Here is a 23,710-nt window from a genome sequence, read left to right as displayed (position 1 = left end):
AACTAAGTTAATAAACTTAGTCTAATCGTTATATGTGGAGCCCACCAAACAGTGAATGCAGATTTCTTTCCAGCACTCACTTATAAAAATTAACGACATGCTAGCCATAAAACTGCCCTGAAAAAATTAATACAATGGGGGCCAACCTGGTGGGGCAGCAGTTAAGTGTACATGTTCCGCTTCAGCGGCCCGGGGTTCACTGGTTTAGATCCCAGGTGCGGACATGGCACTGCTTGGTAAGCCATGCTGTGGCAGGCATCCCACATATAAAATGGAGGAGGATCGGCACAGATGTTAGCTCAGGGCTAATCTTCCTCAAAAAAAAAAAAATTTAATACAATGAATTGATGTCAAACTGAGCACATTGTCTGATCATGCTGCTAATTAAGTTAGAAATCAGTAACAAAAAGATAAAACTTAAGAAAATCACAAAATTCTTAGATGGAACTTTAAACAATTTTTAAATAGAATTTAGCAGTATTCATGGATTAAAAAAATCAAATGGAAATATAGAAAGTAGTTAGAATTGAATGGTCATAAAAATACATAAAAAATTTGTGAGCTACAACTAAAGCAATTTTTAGTAAGAAATTTTTATAGTCTTAAATGAAAAAGAAATGTTAGCATTAATAACTAAACATATTAAAAAGATTAGAGAAGGAGCAGACTAAACTGAAAGAAAATGGAAAGAAATGAAGATAGGAACAATAATTAATGAAATAAAAAACAGGGGTACTATAAAGTAGCTCTAAAATAGAGCTACTCAGTAGAGCAGCTCAATATTTTTACAGGTGTGGAAAACCAAATCAAGCCTTGTCGTGATATCACAAGAATAGGAAAGAGAAAGCACAGAAAACCAACGTTAGGGGGCTTTTCTGTTAACAGAATGGTGAACTCTATGCCCACACTGCACGTCTCCTGAGGGTAACTAAAAATGGTGACGTGAATATGATATAAATGAAGAAAAGTAAAAGCATGAATGAGCTGGCAAGAAAGGCATTCACGGAGACTGTCAGCTAGACATGGAACCCGGGATAATAATCAGAGCACGAAAGCTGGCTTTAGCCCAAGGGAATTGGCCAAGCTGGGTGAACATCACCTTCCACATTCTTGCTTTCATGGTCTCGTGGAGACAAAGCCCAACTGCATAAAAGTGGGACCCCAAAAGATTAAACCCTCAGTAAGAGAATACTAGACTTAAGCTCAACCAACCCAGCCACCCCAGCATACCTGCCACTGCCATCACCACCACCACCACTTCTAGAAAGCAGGAAGGAAATTTGTCTATTTGGAAAAAACAACGCTATGTTGAAAAAGAAAAAAACAATTTGGATCTTTGAACTTATCACCATCTGATGCCCCTTACATGGGTTTGTAGCCTGAGCTCACATTTATCTGGATGGTCTGAGAAAGTGCAAGCTAAACACAGTGTAAGCTGTGACAGGTTTAGGCAGTGGCAGATAGTTGTGCCTCCAGTTGCCTGCAGGTGCGTATCCTCTCTGGAAGAAGACTCCTGCATGAACTCAGAGCCCCAAATCACAAATTTAATTAGAAACAAGATCTCATCAATAAAAACTAGCAGAAAAACAGACAATAAAATCAGGTCTTCAGATGCTTCAAATTATGTTGATTTTAGGTAGAGAATACAAAATATGGGTGGTTCGTATGTTTCAAGAAATAAAAAAGGAATTGAAAATATGAGTAAGGAAGATACGATGAAAATGATCAAGGATGTATGAAAAAGAACCAAGGAGGGGCCGGCCCAGTGGGGCAGCAGTTGTGTGCACGTTCCTCTTTGGCGGCCCAGGGTTCACTGGTTCAGATCCCGGGTGCAGACATGGCACCACTTGGCATGCCATGCTGTGGTAGGCATCCCACATATAAAGTAGAGGAAGATGGGCATGGAAGTTAGCTTAGGGCCAGCCTTCCTCAGCAAAAAGAGGAGGATTGGCAGCAGTTAGCTCAGGGCTAATCTTCCTCAAAAAAAAAAAAAGAAAAAGAACCAAGGAGAAATTCTATAAATTAATCATGTAATGATTAAAATTCAAAGCTACCAGAGTAATAAAATCAACAATTCGACAATAGCTGACTATTCCATAACTGTGATGGAAGGAAAATGATAGTGTAATACTTTGAGTGTTCTAAGAGAGAGTAACCATTAACCAGAATTTTATACACAGTAAAACATCTTTCATGCATATGGATGAGATAAAACCATTTTCAGACAAAATCAGAAAGTAACATATGGCACCACTATTTCTTCACCACTGGAAATACTTAAGAAAGCAGGAAAGAAGAGAAGAGAATCAAAAAGGCAAGCCAAAGGAAGCATCTAATATAAGATGGTAAAACTAAGTCTAAATGTATCAGTAATTAGAATTAAGTGTAATTGGATTAAATGCTCTAGTAAAAAGACAAAGATTGACAGACTGGTTTTGGAAATAAAGATCTTGTGATGCTTATAAGAGACACCTAAAATAAAGATATAGAAAAGTTAAAAATAAAAGGATGGAAAAAAGATGCAACAATCAAATTCTAATCTGAATAAAGCTGGTATAGCTTTGTTAATTTTGGAAAAGGTAGATTATAAGGCAAAATGCTTTGCTAAGAAAAAAAAAAGAGGACCATGAATCTCTAATGCCTCTGTTGAAATACAGGCCCCAAAATATATAGCAAACATTGGCAGAAAATCCAAGTAGAAAATGACAAGTCCACAATCACAGTGGGAGATTCCAGTGTAACATTCAATAATTGATAGGTCAAACAGATAAAAAAAATAGTATAGAATAGGTGAATAACATGATTGACCAATGTAATCTAATTAATGTATATACAACATTGCGCCAAAAAAGTGGGGAATAAAAATTCTTTTTAAACACAGTACATTTATGAAAACTAACCAGATATTGGGCCATTAGGTTAGTTTCAATAAGTTTCAAAGTATTGATCAGACCACACTCTGTGACTATAATGAATTTGTTAGTATTCAATTTAAAAATAACTGCTTCACACCATTTAGAAGAGCTGAAATCAAAAAGACCAACAATACAAAGAATTGTCAAGGTGTGGAGCTGCTGGAACTCCTTACTGCTGGTGGGAGTATAAAGTGACACATTCGCTTTGGAAAGCTGTTTGGCCTTTCCTAATAAAATTGACCGTGTGCACACCTGTTACCACGCAGCTTCACTCCTGTGAATAAAATGCTCATAGTGTAATAGCCTGAAACTTGAAATGTCTACCAGCCGCAGAATGGCTGAATTCGTTATGTGTAGTCACTAGAACATTGTATAGCGGTGAAAATAAGTTAGTACAATTGCCTGCAGCCACACAGTGTTGAGCAGATGAAGCTAGAAGTAAGACAATACACACTGTATGATTCCATCTATATAAAGTTCAAAAAAGACAAGTCTGTTTATTGGGTTAGAAGTCAGGATAGTGGTTACTTTGGGGAGAAGAGAAGCTTCAGTAATTTGGAGGGGCACAAGAATGGCTCTGGGATTCTGATAATGAATTATTTCTTGAACTTTTGGCCTTTCCATGGGTGTTTTAACGGTGGGGTCATTCATTGGGTGGTATACTCAAGATTCTTTCCTTTTCTGTGTGCATGTTTTACTTCTAAGTTTAAAAAACTTAGAAGCTACATAATTTGGATATCCAGAACCATACACTTCTAAATAATAATGGGTCAAAAATATATGAATATTCTTTGCTAAAACTAGTGAGTAAAACTTTGAGAAACAGGATGTTTGTGTAGCTTCAAAGTATCTCCCCCCCAGTACGCATCACTTAACTCGGATTGCTTTAACATGTCCACTAATGTTTGATACTCCTCTCTCCTTGAGTATGGACTTCTAATGAATAGAGCATGGAAAGGGAAGAAGAGTAAGCTCACAGTGAAGAAATCTGGCAAATACTACCATAACCAAGTGATTAAGGTTAATGACTTATTGTCACCAGCGATAAGTCAAGTTGATAGCATGTACCCAGATAGCATTTGTTGAGGACACATCACCTCTGTGGTGGTCTTCCTCCAAATTTAGAACCTCAGTCTATTAAGGAGAAAGCCTCAAGCAAACTGACGGTACCCACTGCAAAACATCTGACCTATTCAAGAACGAATAGATCTTTAAAGACAAGGAAAGGCTGAGGACGTGTCACAGATTGGAGGAGATTGAGGAGACAGAAGTAAATACAACATGGTGTCCTGAGTTGGATCCTGGAATAGAGGAAAGACAGTAGTGGAAAAAGTGGAGAATCCTAAAAAAATCTGTAGTTTAGTTAATAGTGTCAGAAAAGAATTAAAGGAAAACTTAAAGCCTTAATTGCATGTACTAGAAAATAAGAAAGTCTTAAAAATTACTGAGCAATGAATTCAACCTAAGAACACCAGAATAAATCTGAAGAGTAGAAGAAGGGAAATAAAGTTAAGGGAAGATATTATTGAAATAGTGAACATGGCTGTAATAAAGAGTATCAGTGAAAGCAAAATTTAGTTCTTTGAGAGAATAATAAAATTGACAGATATCTGTCAGGAGTGACTCAAAAGTGAGAGGAAAAAGAAACAAAAATATGTAAGGAATGAAAAGAGGTAAAACTCTAGATGCTTAAGAAATAAGAGAAATAAGCAAATTTATACTATTACTTTTGAATTTCAAGATGAAAAGAATAAATTTCTATTAAAATATCATTGACCAAAAATGACTCAATATGAAAGAAAAAATCTGAATAGCCCTTTTACGATAAATGAAATTCCAGAGACACCCTGCAGATTACGCTGGCATAACCTTGGCACCAAATTCTGACGAGATAATATGAGGGGAAAAAAATGGCCAGTCTTATTCATAGGCATAGCTGCCAAAATCCTAAACAAAATATTGGTAAACCTAGTACAGGAACATTTAAAAAGAATATCATGGGTTTTTTTGTTTCCAAAATCAGTGCAGCTAAGAACAGGTGCTGTAGAAGAGGGCGTGGGGCTGCAGTTCGAATGGGGTCTTCAGAGTAGGTCTCGCTGCAGTTTGAATGGGGTCTTCAGAGTAGGTCTCGTTGACAAGGCGACAGTGAGCAAAGGCTCAACAGAGATGGTGAAGAAGTCACCTAGATGGGGAGGAGTTGGTAAAGGTCCTGATGCTGGAGAAGGTCTGGAATCTTCAAGGAACAATGAGAAGTCAAATGCGGCCACGTTAGAGGGAGGGAAGGTGAGAGAGTTAACTTCGGCGATGAAAGGGAGATGCAGCTTGTAGGCCTCGTGACCGCCGTGAAGACTTCGGGTGTTAATCTGAAATAGGACGCCGTGACCAAGTTTCTGTGATGTGTGTTTATTTTTTATCAGTTTAATTGGCATATAGAGATACCCTGGTTTTCAGTTTTGTCTTTGTTAGGAGATGATTTGGTTTTGTGTGTGGGTGATGTTCTACCTTTTCTGTTTTCCATTTGTTGGTTTGCGTTTTTTTAAATCTAACAGCTTTATTGAGAAATAATTCACATACCGTACAATTCACCTATTTAAAATGTACAGTACAATGGGTTTTAGTATATTCAGTTGTAATTTATTATATTTAGTTGTATACCTGTCATCACAATCTAATTTTAGAACCTTTCTGTCTCCCCTAAAAGAAGCCCCGTACCCATTAGCAGTCACTGCCCATTTCCCACACTCTTCTCCTCCACCCTCAAGCCCCAAGCAACCACCAGTTTATTTTCTGTCTCTCTGATTTGCCTGTTCTGGATATTTGTATAAATGGAATCATACAATATGTGATCTTTTGTGTCTGGCTTCTTTCACTTCGCATGATGCTTTCAAGATTCATCCATGTGTAGCATGTGTCATTTCATTCCTTTTTATTGCTGAATAATATTCCATCGTACAGATAGAGTACATTTCATTTACCCATTCACCAGTTGGTGGATGTTTGAGTTGTTTTCCCTTTTTGGCCATTTTGAACAGTGTCATGATGAACATTCCTGCGCAAATGTTAGTGTGGACATAAACTTTCATATTTCTTGGGTGAATGCCAAGGAGTGGAATTGCTGGGTCGTGTGGCAACTTATTGGTTTATTTTAACTTCTTGTGGAGATGTAGCATTGACCTTCCATATTTGTATCTATTATTTGTATCTTAAGATAGTGTCTTTCATAAATGTCTCATATAATTTTTCTCAGTGGCTTTTGTTTTGTTATTCCCTTTATATTGTTGTTAAACAAAACTTTGGGTTTTTAAACACAATATTGTATTCAATATCTTGTTTCTGATAACTGAATCCATTTATTAGACATCACACATGGCTCTAATGGCATCTGGGATTCTGTTTTCCTCTATTCTTTAGTAAAATCAAAAATGTTTTCATTATTAATTCTTTGACTTTCTGAAGCTGATTTCTCATTTTCTTTAAAGATGACTTTAGAGAGGAGGAGGGTGGTGAGGATTTCAGTGAGGTGGAGGCGGTAGTGAAGAGAAAGATTTCCAGAAGGAGCAAGGTGACAGTTGCCCTTTGTTGGCTTGCTTAAGGGGCTCCCGGCCAGACAATGGAAAAAATGGTGCAAAGGGAAGGTGGCCATTAGCAAAATGCCATTTCACTCATTACAGCTTTAACGTCGCTGGCTTCACTTTCAGGGCACACTTACGAAACCTGCCTGTCTTGTGATCCTTCCAAGGTCCACAGGTTCTGGAATTTACTTTTCCTTCATTGTCACCTTCCTTCTCCCCCTTTTAAAATAAAGCTTATTACACACTAGGATTGTGAGAGATGGTCGGAGGCTCTGTGATTTCCAGTCATACTTATCACATTTAATCACAGTATCTTCCTGGTTTTCAGAAATGACTTTAAAATCAATTGAAAATGTCAGTGGCTTTAGTGTAGTCAGTTTAGAAAGCAAGAAATGTGCAAAAGTCCTGGGTCTCTTGCCTCCAATTTGGTGCTCTGGGTTGTGAGATTTGATTCCACAGAAATAGGTCTGTAAAATTAGATGGTTGGCTACAGCTGCAGAAAGTAGCCAGGCTCTAGGGCGTCTGGGCTGTTCATATCTTCAGTTGGGGATGGGATGCAGGAATAATGAAGTTTCTAAGGAAGAATAACAGCCATAGATTTTATTTAGGTTATTGTGCTACAATTCTAGTTTGTCTTTGATCTTACATGTACTGTCATGCCATTAATAGCCAAAACTTTTATAATTGTAGTTAAAAAAAATTCTCCTGGGTTCTGGACTGCTTTCTGCTGCTTAGTAGTGGTGTAACCTTCAGCAGATTACTTATTCTCTTTAGATCTGAGATTCCTCAGCTACAAAATAAGAATTAAAACTGTCTCTACCTAATAGAGTAGTTATAAGGATTGAAAACAGGTATTTATATTTAGCACAATGCCTGGAATACATATAGTGCTCGTGAATTTTAGCTCTCATTATTGCTCCTAGCAGAGTCCACATTGTGCTAAATTTGCAGGTGAGCATTAGCTCATCGTTTAGCTGTGGTCCAAGGACACTTGTTTTTACATCCCGTGTCCTACGTTTGAGGCTAGGTTGGAGAATGGAAGAATAGAAACAGTGATCCTTTAGTAGCTAATCTTGTCAAATGGTTCTCCGAGAAGAAAGGTGGTTGAACGAATTAAGACCTTACTCTTAAAACTAAGAGCAATTGGAAGTAATGTCTGGTTGCAAATAATGTGTTTTCACTTGTCAGTGGAGTAGAATCACACTTTTTCATAGTTAACAAAATAAAATGCAACATTGATATTCAGGAGCTGAGACTCATTCAGGTCATCCACTAAGCAGACTTCCCAAAATAAGAACAGGAGCTTAGAGCCAACTTTAGGTAAAGTAAATAATGTGGAGGAAAAGAAAGCACGGATTAGCTTCCTCCATCATTGTCAGCAAACATACAGTAAACTCTCACTCCCATCACTTAAACAGAGGAGCATCTGAGTTGCCAAAAGTTAACTTAGATTTTAAATGATAATTTTTGGAAAAATTAAATTAGTGTGTCATCACAGTCCAAATGACTTTAAGTAGAAGGCTATTTTCTGTCAATGAAATATACTGATTGTTTAAATTCGGTTGTTCTCAGTGGGCTCAATATTACCATTGTTTGTTTGTTTGTTTTGAGGAAAATTAGCCCTGAGCTAACGTCTGCCACCAATCCTCCTCTTTTTGTTGAGAAAGACAGGCCCTGAGCTAACATCTGTGCCCATCTTCCTCTATGTTATATGTGGGATGCCGCCACAGCATGGCTTGATGAGTGGTGCCAGGTCTGCACCCGGGATCCAAACCGGCAAACCCTGGGCCGCCAAAGCAGAGTGCAGGAATTTAACCACTACGCCACCGGGTCAGCCCCAATATCACCATTGTTTTTATCAACTGTGTTTCCAAAAGTAAAGACAGGTTTCGGCCCAGCTATTTGAGTTGCTATTGATTTTTGGATTAACTGGTTTTTTTTTAAATAAAAATGTTACAGTCTTTTTGGTAAAAAGCTCTTGAGGGTGCGGCCAGAAGTAGAAGTACATGCCGAGTGAGCTCTTGATTGCTGATGGCTCTCTCGACGCGATAACGGTCTAATGCTAAAGGTGAAATGTCTTTATGACACAGTGTGAATGAGCTCATTGCTCTTCATGAATATTAAAGCACCTTCAAAATCCAGTTCAGATATCTCCTCCTCCATGAGGTCAGCCCTCATCCCCAAGCCATAAGGAATCCTTTCCTCTTTTGAATTCCAAAAGCATTGTTTATACCTCTGTTAGTAGTTATAAATCAGGCCTTGCAACACAATTATTTGTATTTCCTTTTCCCTAATAAAATATAAGTGCCTTAGGATACAGACTGTGAAACATTCAGATAAACTTAACAGATAAATTATTGAATATCTACTATATCCAAATTGTGCCCTTAAGTATGGGTGTTAACATGGGTATTACTCAGCTCCTGTCCGTGTCATTTTATTCCTCGTAGTACCCAGTCTCCCTCTTGGCTTTCTCTCTCTTTTATTCCGTGATGCTCTTTTTTTTTTCCTCCAGTTACTCTTACCACTACTTCGTGGCGTGTTTTGTGTTTTCCTCTAGTAGACTTCTGAATGATGAAGATGCCCAGGCTGTGTTCCTCACTCTCTTCTCTTTTCAGTCTTCTCTCCAGGTGATCTCATTTATTCTTATGCATTTAAAATATCGTCTTTATGTCAGTGACTCCGTTTATGTCTCTAGTCCAGGCACCACTTCTGAACATCAAGGCCACGTATTCCAATTGCATTTGAAGTCTCGTGGGTATCAGAAAAATAAATATCTGAAAGAAAACCCTGGTCTTTCCCCCAAATCTTGTCCCACTCTTTAGGAAAGCACCTTCATGCACCCTACTGGCAAGCCAAAATCCTGGAGGTGATCTTAGGCACATCTTCTCCTTCACTCTCCACTTTGAGTCCGTCACCAAGTCCTGTTGATTCTGCCCCAAAATACATTCTTCCTCTGGGCTCTACTCTCCATAGTGCTGCCTGCACCCGTACCCACAGTGCTGGTGGAATGGCCCCTTTTGGCCCCTCTGGTCTAATGACCACAGAGTCATCACAGTGATGTTTTAAAATCATAAAGCAGAGCATGCTTTCAAATCCCTCCTTGATTCTCATTGTTCGTAGGATAGGTTTTAGAAATCCTCAGCATGGCTTCAAGACTATGTAATCAGGCCTTCTTTTCCAATCCCTTCTCATGCCGCACACCACCTCTGTAATCCAGCAATGCTAGCATTCTTAAATCCAGAGATTTGCTGAGTTTTCCCCTCCCACAGTTTAGGGTTTGTCTGCAAGCTCTGCCTTTTTAAAAAATTATTTTATTTTATTGAGGTCATAATATTTTATAACATTGTGAAATTCCAGTTGTACATTATTGTTTGTCAGCTGCCATATATATCTGCCTCTTTACCCCTTATACCCACTCCCAAACCCCCTTCCCCTCTGGTAACCACTAATCTGTTCTCTTTGTCCATGTGTTTGTTTATCTTCCACATATGAGTGAAATCATACAGTGTTTGTCTTTCCCTGTCTGGCTTATTTTGCTTAACATAATACATAATACATAATACATAATTTTGTCTTTTTTTATGGCCGAGTAGTATTCCATTGTGTGTGTGTGTGTGTGTATATATATATATATATATATACACACACACACCACATCTTCTTTATCCATTCATCAGTTGATGGGCACTTGGGTTGCTTCCACATCTTGGCTATTGTGAATAATGCTGCAGTGAACATAGGGGTGCATAAGTCTCTTTGAATTGTTGATTTCAAGTTCTTTGGATGAATACCCAACAGTGGGATAGCTGGGTCATATGGTATTTCTATTTTTAATTTTTTGAGAAATCTCCATATGGTTTTCCATAGTGGCTGCACCGTTTGTATTCCCACCAGCAGTGCATAAGGGTTCCATTTTCTCCACATCCTCTCCAACATATGTTGTTTTTGTCTTGGTAGTTATAGCCATTCTAACAGTTGTAAGGTGAAAGCTCATTGTAGTTTTGATTTTCATTTCCCTAATGATTAATGATGTTGAACATTTTTTCATATGCCTTTTGGCCATCTGTATATCTTCCTTGGAAAAACATCTGTTCATATCCCCTGCCCATTTTTTGATCAGGCTCTTTGTGTTTTTGTTGTTGAGTTGCATGAGTTCTTTATATATTTTGGAAGTTAATCCCTTGTCAGATATGTGATTGACAACTAACCCAGGTGCGCAGATCCGCGGCTGTCTCCTCCTGGATCGCACCAGCTGTTGTGCTTTGTGGGCAGGATCTCCCCACTGGGTCCAAGCCTGGGCTGCTCCCTATCTCCACCACCTCCCTGGGGGTAGTCCTTCCACCTTCAGATGTATCGCTGCACAGGTCTCTCAGGCATCCTGATGTGCAGTGTGAGTATCCTCCACTGATCAGTGAATGTCCATTTTGTTGTAATTCAAAAGCGGGAGAGATGAAGGGAGCACTTACGCTGCCACGTTGCTGAGATCCCTGGGCAAATTCGGCCTTTGGAGGACCCCGTTCTACCAAGTGAAGCCCCACTAACCCTCTCAGCTTAAACATCATTTTCTTAGCAAGGCTTTACCCAACCCCTCAGACTAAATTAGATCCTGTTCCCCTTTTATATCTTGAAGTATCCTGAACTTTTCCTTTGTATCACTTGTGGTAATTGGTAAGATTTATTTTATCTGATGATCATTTGCTCAATATATGGCTCCCCCATTGTTCTATTGAGAACCTGTAAGACCTATTCTGTTGTTCTATAAGACCCTATAAGGGCAAAGATCGTGTCTGTTTTGTTCACACTTCAGACCCAGGACCTGACACATGGTGGAGAGTCAGTAAATATTTGAGGAATTGGTAGAATAAATAGGAAATAAAAGTTCAAAAGCACATTGAAATACGGTGTAACAGAATGTGCTTAACACTTAATATATGGAAGTAACTTTCTGATACATGTGAAGACCTTCTGTCTGTGACTAAACCAGGCTCCTGCTGTTTTCTGATCTATCAGATTTTAGTGTTGTTATTACCAAAGAATGTACTTGGCAACAGGAAAAAAATATTTTTTATCAGTTTGACAACAAATATTTATTCATCACCTACTGTTTGCCTGGTACTGTTCTAGAAGTTCAGGGCACCGCTGGTGGGACGTGGCTTACTTTCTCCTGGGGGACAGACAGGAAACAGGTACAGAGAGGACTTCCGCTCTTGAGAAGTACTGTAAACTACATAGAGAGATGGCAGGAAGAGGGCAGTTACAGTGGTCTTCTTTGAAAAGGCAGTGCGTGAGCCAAGACCTGAGTGAGTAGGAGTCAACTATTGAGTATCTGAAGGAAAGCCTGCCAGGCAGAGGGAACAGCACGTGCGGAAGCACTGAGGCAGCTCCTGCCTGGCATGTTTGAGAAACGGGGTGGCCAGTGGTCCTGGAGCAGAGTGAAGGAAGGGTGAGGACAGAGTCAGAGCCACCTTGGTTTGAAGTTCTGACTCTCTCCTTACTGGCTGTTTATCACAAAATGGAGACAATTGTCATGTCCAGCTCAGAGGAATATTGCTAAATAAGATGATGAAGGTAAATATTAGTGATAATGTACATTATTGGTAATGTAAAAATAATTAATCTACCTTCCATAGAGTTTCTGTCAAGGAGAAACTAGTAGAGTGAATGTTAAACTAATGACTGATTATGTGTTTAATAGTTTACTAATGGATTATCTTTTAAAGCAGTGTTGCTAATTATTTACAAACATTCATATTTACATTGATTTCTCACAAAAGGTTAAAAAGCTGAAGAGAGAGCTCTCACAGATGAAGCAAGAATTGCTCTATAAAGAACAAGGCTTTGAAACATTGCAACAGTGAGTATAAAAATCCTAAAATTGACTTTAGAATAATTCAAAGCCCCCTAACTAAGACGAAGGAAATAAAAGTACTTTACATAAGAGATTTCTCAAAGAAACATAAAGTAAAAAGCTCAAAGCTCTGCACCAAAAAACAAAAAAGCAGTCAACTGACAAACAAGAAACTTGGGAAAATCTATACACTTTGAAAACGTCTGAAGTTTTTAGTAATCATTAGAGATCCAAAGAAGCTAAAGTGAGAAACTTGACTTGTCTCCTGGGCGCCGGCAGCCTGTCTGAGATGGGGGCGTGCAGCCAAGGCAGTAGGTGCAGGGAGCGCGCTCCGCGTTCTGCTCTGGGGCCAGACTCTGAGCTCCACTGCCCTGGGCCCTGGTGGAGGCATCTCTCTGCCCTCCGTCAGCCCAGGCGTGCCTGGACCGTGGCTGAGCTCGGGAGCAAGTCAGGATCGTGCGCAGAGGAGCTGGGTGAGTTCCTCATTTGCCGGGTTGCCTCCTGCCCTTTCCAGTTATGTACTGAAGTCTGATGGGCCATTGGCATAGCTCTGGGCTGGGCCAGGTGAGATGGAAATGTAGATGGCAGAGGGGAGCGGGGCCTGGAAATCCCTGCTGCATTGCCAGCCCCCAGAAGCCGCTGCTGTCACTGCTGATGATGCCCGGCCTAAGTAAGCCCTGACAGGCACACTGAGACTTTCTAGCTCTCACAATTCCCAACACAGGGTCTCTGATGCAAGAGAAGCAGCCGATGGTTTCACAGCCACATGACCACAGAGAGGATCAAAGGCGTTATCCCTTGAAAGGCACGCAGCTGCTTTGTACCTTCCTTCTCCATGATGCAGGGCTCAGTGCCACCCGTTGTGTGCAGTCTTTATGGGGATCTCCCTGATGGGTTTCATGTCCAGGCAGGTTCCTGCTCTTCCCTGCCTCTCCCTCAGCAGCAAGCCAAGGCAGCAGGGCGTTTCCCCATTTACAGATCCTGTATGTTCTCTGGCCAGGCAAACATGAGCTGATGGTTCTGTGTGTTGGATGATGAGCTCCATCTCGGGATACCCAGCCAGGATGCCTGACCACCAGTCACGTGACTTTGGTTTCAGATGTTTGGTTTTGTGACTCACTCTTCCTTTTTGCCTATTCCCCTCATGTAATCCTGACCATGATATTCTGTCAGATGCTCCTCCCGCCCTGGTGGTTCTCAACTGCTTATTAGAATACTCTGAGGAGCTCTTTAAAAAATACCTGTTTCTGGTCTCCACCCCAGGTAGATTTTATGAGATCTCCAGGTGGTTCTTGAGTACAGCTGTGTTCTAAGAAATTCATCTGGTTGCAGAGCTTGCCTAAAAACTGGGCAGACCTGGGATGACCTGAATGTGTTATTTAGTAATTGTTTATCAACATAAAGGAGGGCTTTCTGGTAGGAGTGGAGGGAGAAAACAAACTCTGAAGAGCGCCACAAAATGTTTAGCCATACGTTAAACATTTTTAAGGCACGTGAAATTATAACTCATGTCACCACCCGAGATTAAAGGTTAGCCAAACTTGCTGTTTTTGTTATATTGATGTAACAATGCTGTATTGTTTCAAAGCAGTTTGCTTGCAAGCAGTTTTTATAGGAATCTAAGGCATGTTTAAGAATCTGTCAATAACATTCCACAAGAAAACAATGGACATTTGTTGTGGAAATTTAGGCCTTCTCTTACAATGATTCTAATCCCTTGAACCAAGAGCAGGAGGATATGATATCTAACATCAGAGACATCTCTTGTTGATGTTAACTATAGACAAAATAAAGCTGTTTGCATTCAGATGTTAACCACCATACTAGTAGAACCTTGAATAATGATTGATTGAACCCCGAGACCATACTTTTCAAGAAACCACATTCCTGATACTATAAAGGGACGTTTACTTAGGGTTATGACAGGAAATATATTTCAGGAAAAGATTTAAATAGAATCCCACTGAAGGCTTTTGCAACTTTTCACGTATTCACAATAGAATGGAATATTTTTGTTGAATCTGGAATTATAATGTAATTTAAAGTCAGGCTTCATTTTACCTGGTGTAATAGTTTATGCTGGATGAATGAATGTAGTTTTATGCTCTATGTTATTCATTTCAGTCTCTGGTTCCCAAATTTGACTTTGGCCTAAGCGAGAGTGTTGCTTATGTGTAGATGGATACCAGGAAGGAGCATATTTCTACTTTGCCACCTCCAGTGTTCACTCAAAATTGGAAAATGGGAGGTGATGAAACACCCAGCAAGCCAAAAGTATATGCAGAGTCTGTGAAAGTTTGGCTCTAGGGGCACATATTTTCCAGGGAAAGCATGCAAATGATAATCTCTTCTCTTTCAGAAGAGGCTAAGATATGGGAAAAATTAATTATAGGGCACAAACCAAAACTTTTTTAAAAATTTGTAGGGAAAAATATAAATGGCATTTCTGAAATTAAGAACAGAAAGCTCAGTACTTTGCTTTAAAAATCAGCACGTAATGCTAATATTTTATTTTATTGTCAGGGTCAAATGAGAGAAAAGTTGGGAGATGAAAAGTGGAGGAGAAAAAGGAGAAACTCGGAGGAAAAGGAAAAAAGCAACATTTAAAAGTAGAGAGGTTGACAGGAGGCAAAAGAAAGGGAAAAAAGGCCAAAAAGGGTTCCGTGGCGCACGCTGCGCTGGGATGGCTCATTCTTGTCGTTTTTAACTTGTGATTGAGCAGTGGATAGCCAAGAAGTTTTTGTCTATTTTTAAAGCTCTCTGCAGTTTAAATTAGCAGCCTGAAGTAATCCTGCTTTTATTTTCAAATGTTATGGTTGATTTCTGAATTAAACATTTGTTTTACTGTTAAATTCTGCAGGTTTTACACAAATAGGAAGAAATTACTTGGGCTCCAGCGATTTATTTTGACAGTTTGAGATGCCTATATTACTAGCTATTTCATAAAATCTCACCAATTTATTTTTTTTAATTAAAATAAGCCTTTTGCCTCAACTAAGTTGGTAGATATAATACTTCAGGGGGCCAACAATTTCACTGACAAATGCCTTCCCAAATAAATGGAATTAACCCATATTCAAAGTACTTCCAGTGTTCTTATCAAATATTATAAATCTAATAGTCGTAAGAGCCCCAAGCCCAGGCCTATGAGGCTAGTCGCCCTACAAGCGGAGTGTTTCTGCAAATTTAGCCCCTGAATTGGCCTCGGTTTCTTCATTTGGAGGAAGTGTGACTCGTAGATCTCCAGGGTCCCTTCCCACCCTGAACACTTGGTGTGTGTGTGTTTAATTCAGTGACTCCATTCGTCGTACTTTATTATCGAATGACCTTATGATGAAACTTATTTTCTTAGATTCTTTAAGGCTTTAATTGCTTGTTCAGCAGCATAAAATATTTAGTAAAATAGTGCTTGGGGTAATATGTTATCTACAAACTGCACTTGTTTGAGTAAATTTTGCTTGGAAGAGTGAAAAAGACGGCATTGTTTTGGTCTTTTTTTCAGATTATACCCTTCACATTAGAATAAATATAAATTATTAAATGTTTTAAACCAAATGAGCTCAGAGCCAGTTTTCTGTGATTTAATAGGTGCCATTTCTCTAGAGAGTCTGTGGATTAGACAAAGAATCTGTCCAAGAATGTGTATTTGTCTGTGGATGAGACCAAGAATCTGTCTGAGAGTGAGAGTTGTGGGCTGGCGGGCAGAGGCTGAGTCATGTGTTCCTCCAGTGAAGCCCCAGTCGTTCGTAAGGAACCTTGGGCATAGGTGGCTAGGAAGAACCAGCAGAGGGATGTGAAGAAATTGTTGAACTATTTTTAGAAAGAATTAGGTAATTTGGTTAGGCCCTTCAAACACAAAGAATTTGGTTACATGAGATCCTCTGACATAGGGTGACCATGTGAACTGTAAGGACATTTGGTGAGCAGATCTGCAGAGGAAATAAATTAGCTCATAGAGAAGCTCTTTATTCAATGTTGGTAGACAAATGAACATATCTGTCCGTCTGCCTTGTTCCTAGATTTGGACTCATTCAGCAAGGCAAGCAATTTTATCTTGACTCACAACTGTCATAAAAATAGAATAAATACTTTCCATATATTTAAAAAGAAATAAGAAACTAACCACACAGTCCAATATTGTAGGATATGCATTAGTATAAGTAATAATCACTACCATTTATGAAAGGCCTACCAAGCCCTGGGCCCTGTGCTGGGTTTGCACAGACATCGTGGCATGTAAACTTCGGCGGCATGGATGAGTCCTGTAGTTCTGTGGTTGTCTGGTTGATTGGCATTTCTGTCCTTCTGCTAAATCGTCTCCCTGCGTCCTTAACCTTTCTCAGGGTGGAGCTCAGGATCAGCATGTGATGAGGTTTGAGTTCAGTGGGATCACCCAGGCAGACTGAAGACAAAAGGCTGAGCCTGAAAATGGTTAGAAACAGACTGGATGTGAGGTGGGGGATGGGAAAAGTCATAGCTAGAAGTGATTAGAAGAGAAAGGAGGAGAAACGGCTTGAAGGGATGATACTGGCATGTGAGTCAAGTAATAAAACAATCAGGACTAAGACAGCCCAGAAACCAATTCCTGCTGGTTTGTTTTTTTAACTTGTACTATCGTTCTTTAATTTCTTTTCTTTTCTTCTTTTTCTTTTTTTTTCTTTTAACAGAATTGATAAAAAAATGTCTGGAGGCCAGAGCGGCTATGAGCTCAGTGAAGCCAAAGCCATTCTAACTGAGCTGAAATCTATCAGAAAGGCCATCAGCTCCGGAGAGAAAGAGAAACAAGATCTGATGCACGTATGTTATGGAGCATTTTGTTAAGTCAGACAGCTACCTTCTGGGGCCCTGGAAACTCTCCTTGAGGCCGAAGTTCTCCACCAGAATCTGGATGGCCCTTTGTCACACCCGCCTAATTCATAGAGAATTTGGTCCCGTAGGAAACTGTTACAGGCACTAAGGCAGTTGGCTGCCATGGAGGAAAACAGATTGGTTCCAGGGTTCTGATATGTTTATTTGAAGGCAGGCTTTAGATGGCCTTTAAGACACAGGGTGGTGGATCCCAGAGCCCATATAAGGAGATTAGCATCCTGGCGCACCCTGCAACTCACTGAAAACTTCATGTGGAAGCCAGATCAGCAGGGTTATCAAAACCAGTGGTCCTCAGCCCCGGGTACATAAAGGGTATGTCACCTGTCACCAGTAAGTAGAGGATATGCCTTGAGGAGTGTGGGGAGGGTATGTGAGGAGCTTAGAAAAGCTTTTCCCCACCCCAGGTGATCGGAGGTGCTAGCTAGGGGTTGGGTGGGGAGTGTTGACCCAGCAAGGGGCTATCTGTATAGTCACCTGAGGAAAGCTGCTAATGGCAGTGGATCCCCTCATTACACCTGTGCAGTCCTCAGCTTACGGGGCTTAGCTCCCAGTGACGCAGCCTTGTGTGCAGAAAAAAACAACCATTCAGTGATCAGTATTCTGCATTTTGAATATCTATATTTAGCGGATACAGTCAGTTTTTCAAGAGTGTGTCTCTTCCTCCTCCTCTCTTCCCTCCAGCCCATAATTATCACAAGTGCTGAGAATTCTTTGTATTTCAGATATTTGAAGTTCTTTACTTAGCCGAGTAAGGTTTTAGTCTGTCTTTGGGAAAATGTTAGAGCCAGTAGTGGTGTTTGCGTTCTTAATAGAACCTCTACATTTAAGTACAATATTCAGCTATTTCATGTCAGTTTTCAAAATGCTAGTTGAATATAGGTAAATATTCCTGAACCCATATAATTTTGCATTGGAGGAATTTTTAAATAACTTGTAAGAAGAGATCAAATTGAAAAGATAACAGTAATAATAGCAAATATTTATAAGTACCGACTGCCAGGCAGTCTTCTGCCTGCCTTGCATCGGAATAGTTATTTAATTCTCCCAAGAACCCTAAAGATAGGCACTGTTATTATCCTCAACCTACAGACAAGGAAATTGCAATACAGAAAAGTTAAATAACTTAAAGTCACACAGCTGGTAAGTGGCAGGACTGGGTTCAAACCCAGGCATTCTTGCTCCAGAATACAGTCGTATGTCACTTAATGGTGTCGTTAGGTGATTTCGTCCCTGTGCGAACAGCACAGGGTGCCCTTACAGAAACCTCAGTGGCACAGCCTACTCCACACCTAGGCTATATGGTACTAATCTTATGGGACCACCGTCGGATACGTGGTCCCTTCTTGACTGAAACGTCGTCATGTGGCACATGACTGTGTGTGGTTTTAACATATACAAAACTTGGATATATTTTGATTTTGTTCCACGATGATCTTGCTGATTAAATCAGTAATTCCTGAAAGGTGCATAATAGTTCCTTTGAAAAAAGTTAATAGAACTTGAACAAATTTATATTGGAACTTCATAATTCACCAATTTTAGATCATCTTTGATTTTTCCTATAAATTTTAGATTTATACAAAGGCCAGATTAAATTAAAAGATTAGGTTCCTTTTCAATTACAAAAGCACATAAAATAATTATTAGATACAGAAATGAACAATAGAGCTGAGAGAGACATTAGATATCTTCTTGACTTTCAAACCTCTGACCATGACCCACAGTAAGAAGTATATTTTACATCAAAACCCAGTAAAACACAAATGTCTTTACCTGTAGATACATACACACACACAAACGCACAAAACAAATTTCACAGAAATATGCCTGCTCTTAATACTAGTAACGCACTCTGATTTCATTTTATAGTCTCTTCTATTTCATTAAAGAACATACTAGTCCTGACCTGCTAAATTGATTGAGTGCATTGTCATCACAGATAGGTTTGAAAAATACTAATCTTTTCATTACACAGATGAAAAAGTAGCAAATACTTGCCTAAGATCACTGATGGTTTTCTTTTCTGTAATATATTATTTAATGTGGTCATTTAAGTTTTATCCCTCTTGTATATACATTTTTGTATCAATATCCCTTTGAAAGAAAATAAAGAAGGTTAGGTAAAAAACCAAATATCAGATCTCTTGATATTTCTACTTCCTTATCATGAGAATTGTAAACATCAGAATTAAATCCTGACTCTTCTTAAAGTTGATAATAGTAAGTTTCTTACCATTTTTCTTAGTGTTTTTTAGGAGGTTTTTGGATAGCAATTTAGATGAGATCTTTTCCTTTTGAACAGTAGCCTGCTCACATCCCCCTCTAAAGTAGATTCAGTCTGTTAGACTTGAGTGCAGACAGTGGGCACATTCACTCTTGATTATTCACTGTACAAACCACACGGATCGCTATAGGCAGCGCCGTGCAGTCGACGGACAGACGGGCTCGGACTCACTGCTGGGACTGCAACTTCTGGGCTTCGGTTTCCTAATCTCTAACATTGTTGTGAGCCAAGAATCTCTTGGGTCCCATCCAGATGTACAGTGGCATAATTGTAGAAGTCTTCTAAGTAGGAAGTTTTCTTGCCATAACCAAAAGGAGATTGCACTATAGGTGTTCCGTGTTTCCATAATTTCTACTGCATAAAATGAGTAGTTCTTTTTCAAATAGAGACTTATTTTCAATGGAATTTTAAAAATAAGAATTACTTGTATTAAATGTGAAGATACCCTTATTCACAGACTGAATAATTCCCAGGCTGTCTTGGGAAAGGTAAGATGCCCTGTTTAGTATGATCTCACATACTTCCAAAAGTCGTGTGTATGTGCAAAATTATATTCTACTCTTGTTTTTTCAATAATTTAAAGTGATAAGGACCTACTAAAATAATTGTTTTTTCCATTGAGATTAGCTCTTTCCATTTAATTTTCCCCGGTGGGGAAGTTTTGCCCTCTTACACGTTCAGCCTTCTGAAGCCCTTTGTATTTCCTGAACAGAGTCTTGCTAAGCTGCAGGAGCGGTTTCATTTGGATCAGAGCATTGGCAGATCTGAGCCCGACCTGAGATCCAGTCCTGTGAACTCTCATTTATCTCTTTCCAGACAGACCCTTGATGCCGGGTCACAAACAAGCATTTCGGGAGATGTAAGTTATCCATGTGGAAGGGCTGGCCCCAGCGCCGTCCTTGATGGGCCTCGATTACAATATGGATGGCAAATGGAACAGGAGGTGGATAGGTGCTTTGAATCCCTGCAGTGTACATTCAGTATTTCATGCTTATACGATTGGTTTTAAAAATCATAGCCTTATCTTTTCTGGCTAGGTGCCAAGCATATCAAGATTTGTCCATAGGAATACCTTTGTTCAAATATTCTCATGCTGTATTTATTCAGAGACACTATTGAGAGGCTAGAGACACGTGAGAATTTAAGTTTTTCCCATAAAGTTTAGAGTCATGGAAATTTAGGTCCTTTCCTATAAACATTAAGGCTAAACAGAAACATAAATATATGTCTTTAAAAACTAACAAAAAAACTTGTTTTTGTAAATCTGAAGTTGTTTATTAAAATGTTTAATGTATGGTTTATACCTGGCATTCAAAAGTATTTAATGTGGCTTAAATATTATTAACTATTTTACATTCTCCCGTTTTGGGACCATTAGCAGCTATTTACTTTCCAGTAAGTTCCCAGTTTTTTTTCATATTCTCCTATGCTTCTTGAATTCTGTGCCTTGAAAGTTAAAACAGGTAGAGATCAACAGTAGGTCTTACCTATTTGAAAAATTATTTTTTGAAGTTATTTAGTTTATATTTTATGCATTTGAAAGCTAAATGATGGAAACTTTGGCTCATAGAGACAAGGAAATTAGTTCCAGTTCATAAATTTTATTGACCTGTACACCCCTCATAAACTCTTAGAAACCAGAAACGTTTACCTGATATTTTTTATCTTGAATTTAATGTGTGGAGAAAATGGTGTTAAAGTCTTTGAAAAGCAGACAAGCTTGAATTAAGAAGAAATGCGTTGCCCCTACTGAGACTGGAAAGTAAGTGCCTGTTTCAACTGGTGTTCCCAATTTCAGTACCATCTTCTTCAGCTTTTCAATTACTTGTACTTTCGAGAAACAAAAGCAGTTTACCTTCATTCATTAGCAGAGTTAATTGACTTTTTCCCTTTTGTTTTTTACTAGGTCGGAATGAGAAGCAGATCAAATTTAGCTGAAAAGGTCAGGCTGAGCCTACAGTATGAAGAAGCCAAAAGAAGGTAACAACAGGGGTGCGGTTTGTCCAGTGGTCGGCGGGCTTACACAGGATTTTCTTTTCCAGAATTAATCTTTGCTCCTAGAGTGACATCTGCTGGGCGCTCCCCACAAGTTCTCACCAAGGCTACCCTTCTGTTTTTTAGAATGTAAGGTTTTCAGAGTCTCCTCTCTGCTCCCTGTCTCTTCCTTTCCCCCTCCCCTCAAAGCTGAAGAACAAGGAAAATTAATGAGAAGTGTGGCAATGAAATTGTCCGCTTCTCTTCTGAAAGAAAGAAGCTTTGAGCTTCTACAAGACTTTCAACCAAAAGTGAGAAGGTTGGTTTCTCAGGTAGAAACGATGCAGTGGCTCAGGTACAGGACTTGACAGCAGTTGAGCAGCTCTAAGGTAAATAGCTTTAAGCGTGTTCCTTCGCTTTGGAGGGAAGACCGCCTGCTAATGTCCTGGAGGATGCTGGGGTGTCTGTGCCAGTGACTTACTACAGGGAGAAGGCAGAGGGAGTCTTACTTCTCTCCTTTGCCTCATGGACTCCTGGTAAACGCTGTGCTGTCTTCTTACCTGTGGCTCGGCTTGGGTAAAGCGTAGGAGGCTTCACTACCCTGTCTGGTAGGCAGACTCGACTTGTTTTCATAATATAGGACACTTTGCTTATCTTGAGAGAGAAGGTCATACCAATACACTTGATTTCATTATTTTCCTTATATCATTTAAGAAGACACTGAGGAAAAAACTATTCTCCTCCTGTGGGGGCCGGAGAAGTTTATCCTGCTCCTCCTCAGGAGCATGGAAAGCCCAGCTGAGCGCCTGCTAGAGTGCTACGGTTTCCTACCAATAAGGAAGACCATCAGATAGACCTCGAAGCATATCTGTGATTACTGGTGGTGATGATAATTTCGAAGTAATTGGCCAAAGTTCTTAGAGGTTATCTGGCTTTAACAAAGTAATTGCTTGGTCTGCCTAAATACAATATTTGCCTCTGTGTAGCGTCTTACTAATATTGCTTGGTTCTTTGATTTACTGAGAGAACCCCAAGCTGTGTTCCACGAATTATTAACCGTGTGAGCTTGAGCAAGTCCCTCAGTCTCTCTGAACAGCATTTTGCGCAGCTAATTTGAATGCCTATCAGTTTTCCCAAGCAGATTGTAAATTGCCTGAGGTTAGGAAGAATTTTGTGTACTTTATTGGCTGCTTCTCAGTGCCCAGCCAAGTGCCTTACCCTCAATAAGGATTGGAGATTGCTTTGTGGTTTCGTCACCTGGGGCGTGGAAGCCGCTGGTGGATGCTGTTTGTGGCCCTTCTGGCTGTGAGTACGCCAGCCCTTCAGCAGCCAGAACTCCTGGGTTCTGCTGTAAACAAAAGCCCAGGATTTGTGTCTGGTTCTCTGAAGGAGAACAGCAGTCACTCAGAGCGAATCTTGGAGAGCCAGGCCCCATGCCCCTAGGTTCTTTGGGACTTGACACCACTTCCCCTGGATCAGCTTGAGTGCAGGGGTTTTTTTGTTTTGTTTTTTGGTGAAGAAGATTGGCCCTGAGCTAACATCTGCTGCCAGTCTTCCACTTTTTTCTTGAAGAATATTGTCCCTGAGCTAACATCTGTGCCAGTCTTCTTCTATTTTGTATGTGGGACACTCCCACAGCATGGCTTGATGAGCAGTTTGTAGATCCATGCCCAGGATCCGAACCCTTGAACCCCAGGCCGCTGAAGCGGAGCATGTGAACTTAACCACTATGCCACTGGGCTGGCCCCAGCTTGAGCTTTTGCTTTGCTTTGGCTACTAACAGTTCAGTCCATCGGGAGCTCACAGGGTATTTCTCTTCCTCAGTGTTCCCGGAAACCTTTACATTTTGTTCCTCAGAATTGGTGTGCCCTTTCCAAGGAAGACTGAACACCTACCTAATGCTTGGTCACACAAGTAATAGGTGCCTTTCTCTCTTTCCTTACCTTGCTGCTCCCGGTTCACTAGGTTAACTCAGTCACATCCAACATGCGGGTTCTTTCCCATTTGGTTGCACTGCTGTTCTTTTACCGTTTGGGGTTTTGTTTTAAAGATGAGCAGGTAAATCTCAAGGGTTTATGCATATGCTGAAGATGCTTTCTCTTGCTCAATTCTGAATAAGAGGCGGGTTTTGTTTCTCTGAAACCTGTTTGCTCCTCCAGCCTTTGTTTTTTGTGCTTAATGAAGCTAATAATATCATGCTTATTTAGCAATTTGATGATTAATTTTCCAGTACGTTGAGACAGTC

At 39.9% G+C, this 23,710-nt stretch overlaps 1 protein-coding gene across 3 annotated transcripts in view; it reads left to right on the top strand.

Annotated features, from left to right (window-relative positions):
* The window catches only part of WWC2 (WW and C2 domain containing 2), a 209,296-nt gene that overhangs the window by 126,182 nt on the left and 59,404 nt on the right, over window positions 1-23,710 (top strand). For all 3 annotated transcript variants that reach the window (XM_044760694.2, XM_070499627.1, XM_044760695.2), the window contains exons 5-8: window positions 12,265-12,344; window positions 17,006-17,135; window positions 20,204-20,350; window positions 21,398-21,471. In XM_044760694.2, coding sequence (XP_044616629.1) covers window positions 12,265-12,344; window positions 17,006-17,135; window positions 20,204-20,350; window positions 21,398-21,471 — 431 coding nt within the window. The remainder of the gene's footprint in view (window positions 1-12,264; window positions 12,345-17,005; window positions 17,136-20,203; window positions 20,351-21,397; window positions 21,472-23,710) is intronic.

The sequence above is a fragment of the Equus asinus genome, chromosome 27, assembly GCF_041296235.1.
Source record: "Equus asinus isolate D_3611 breed Donkey chromosome 27, EquAss-T2T_v2, whole genome shotgun sequence".
Taxonomy (NCBI): domain Eukaryota; kingdom Metazoa; phylum Chordata; class Mammalia; order Perissodactyla; family Equidae; genus Equus; species Equus asinus.
This window is presented reverse-complemented; position numbering and strand designations above follow the sequence as displayed.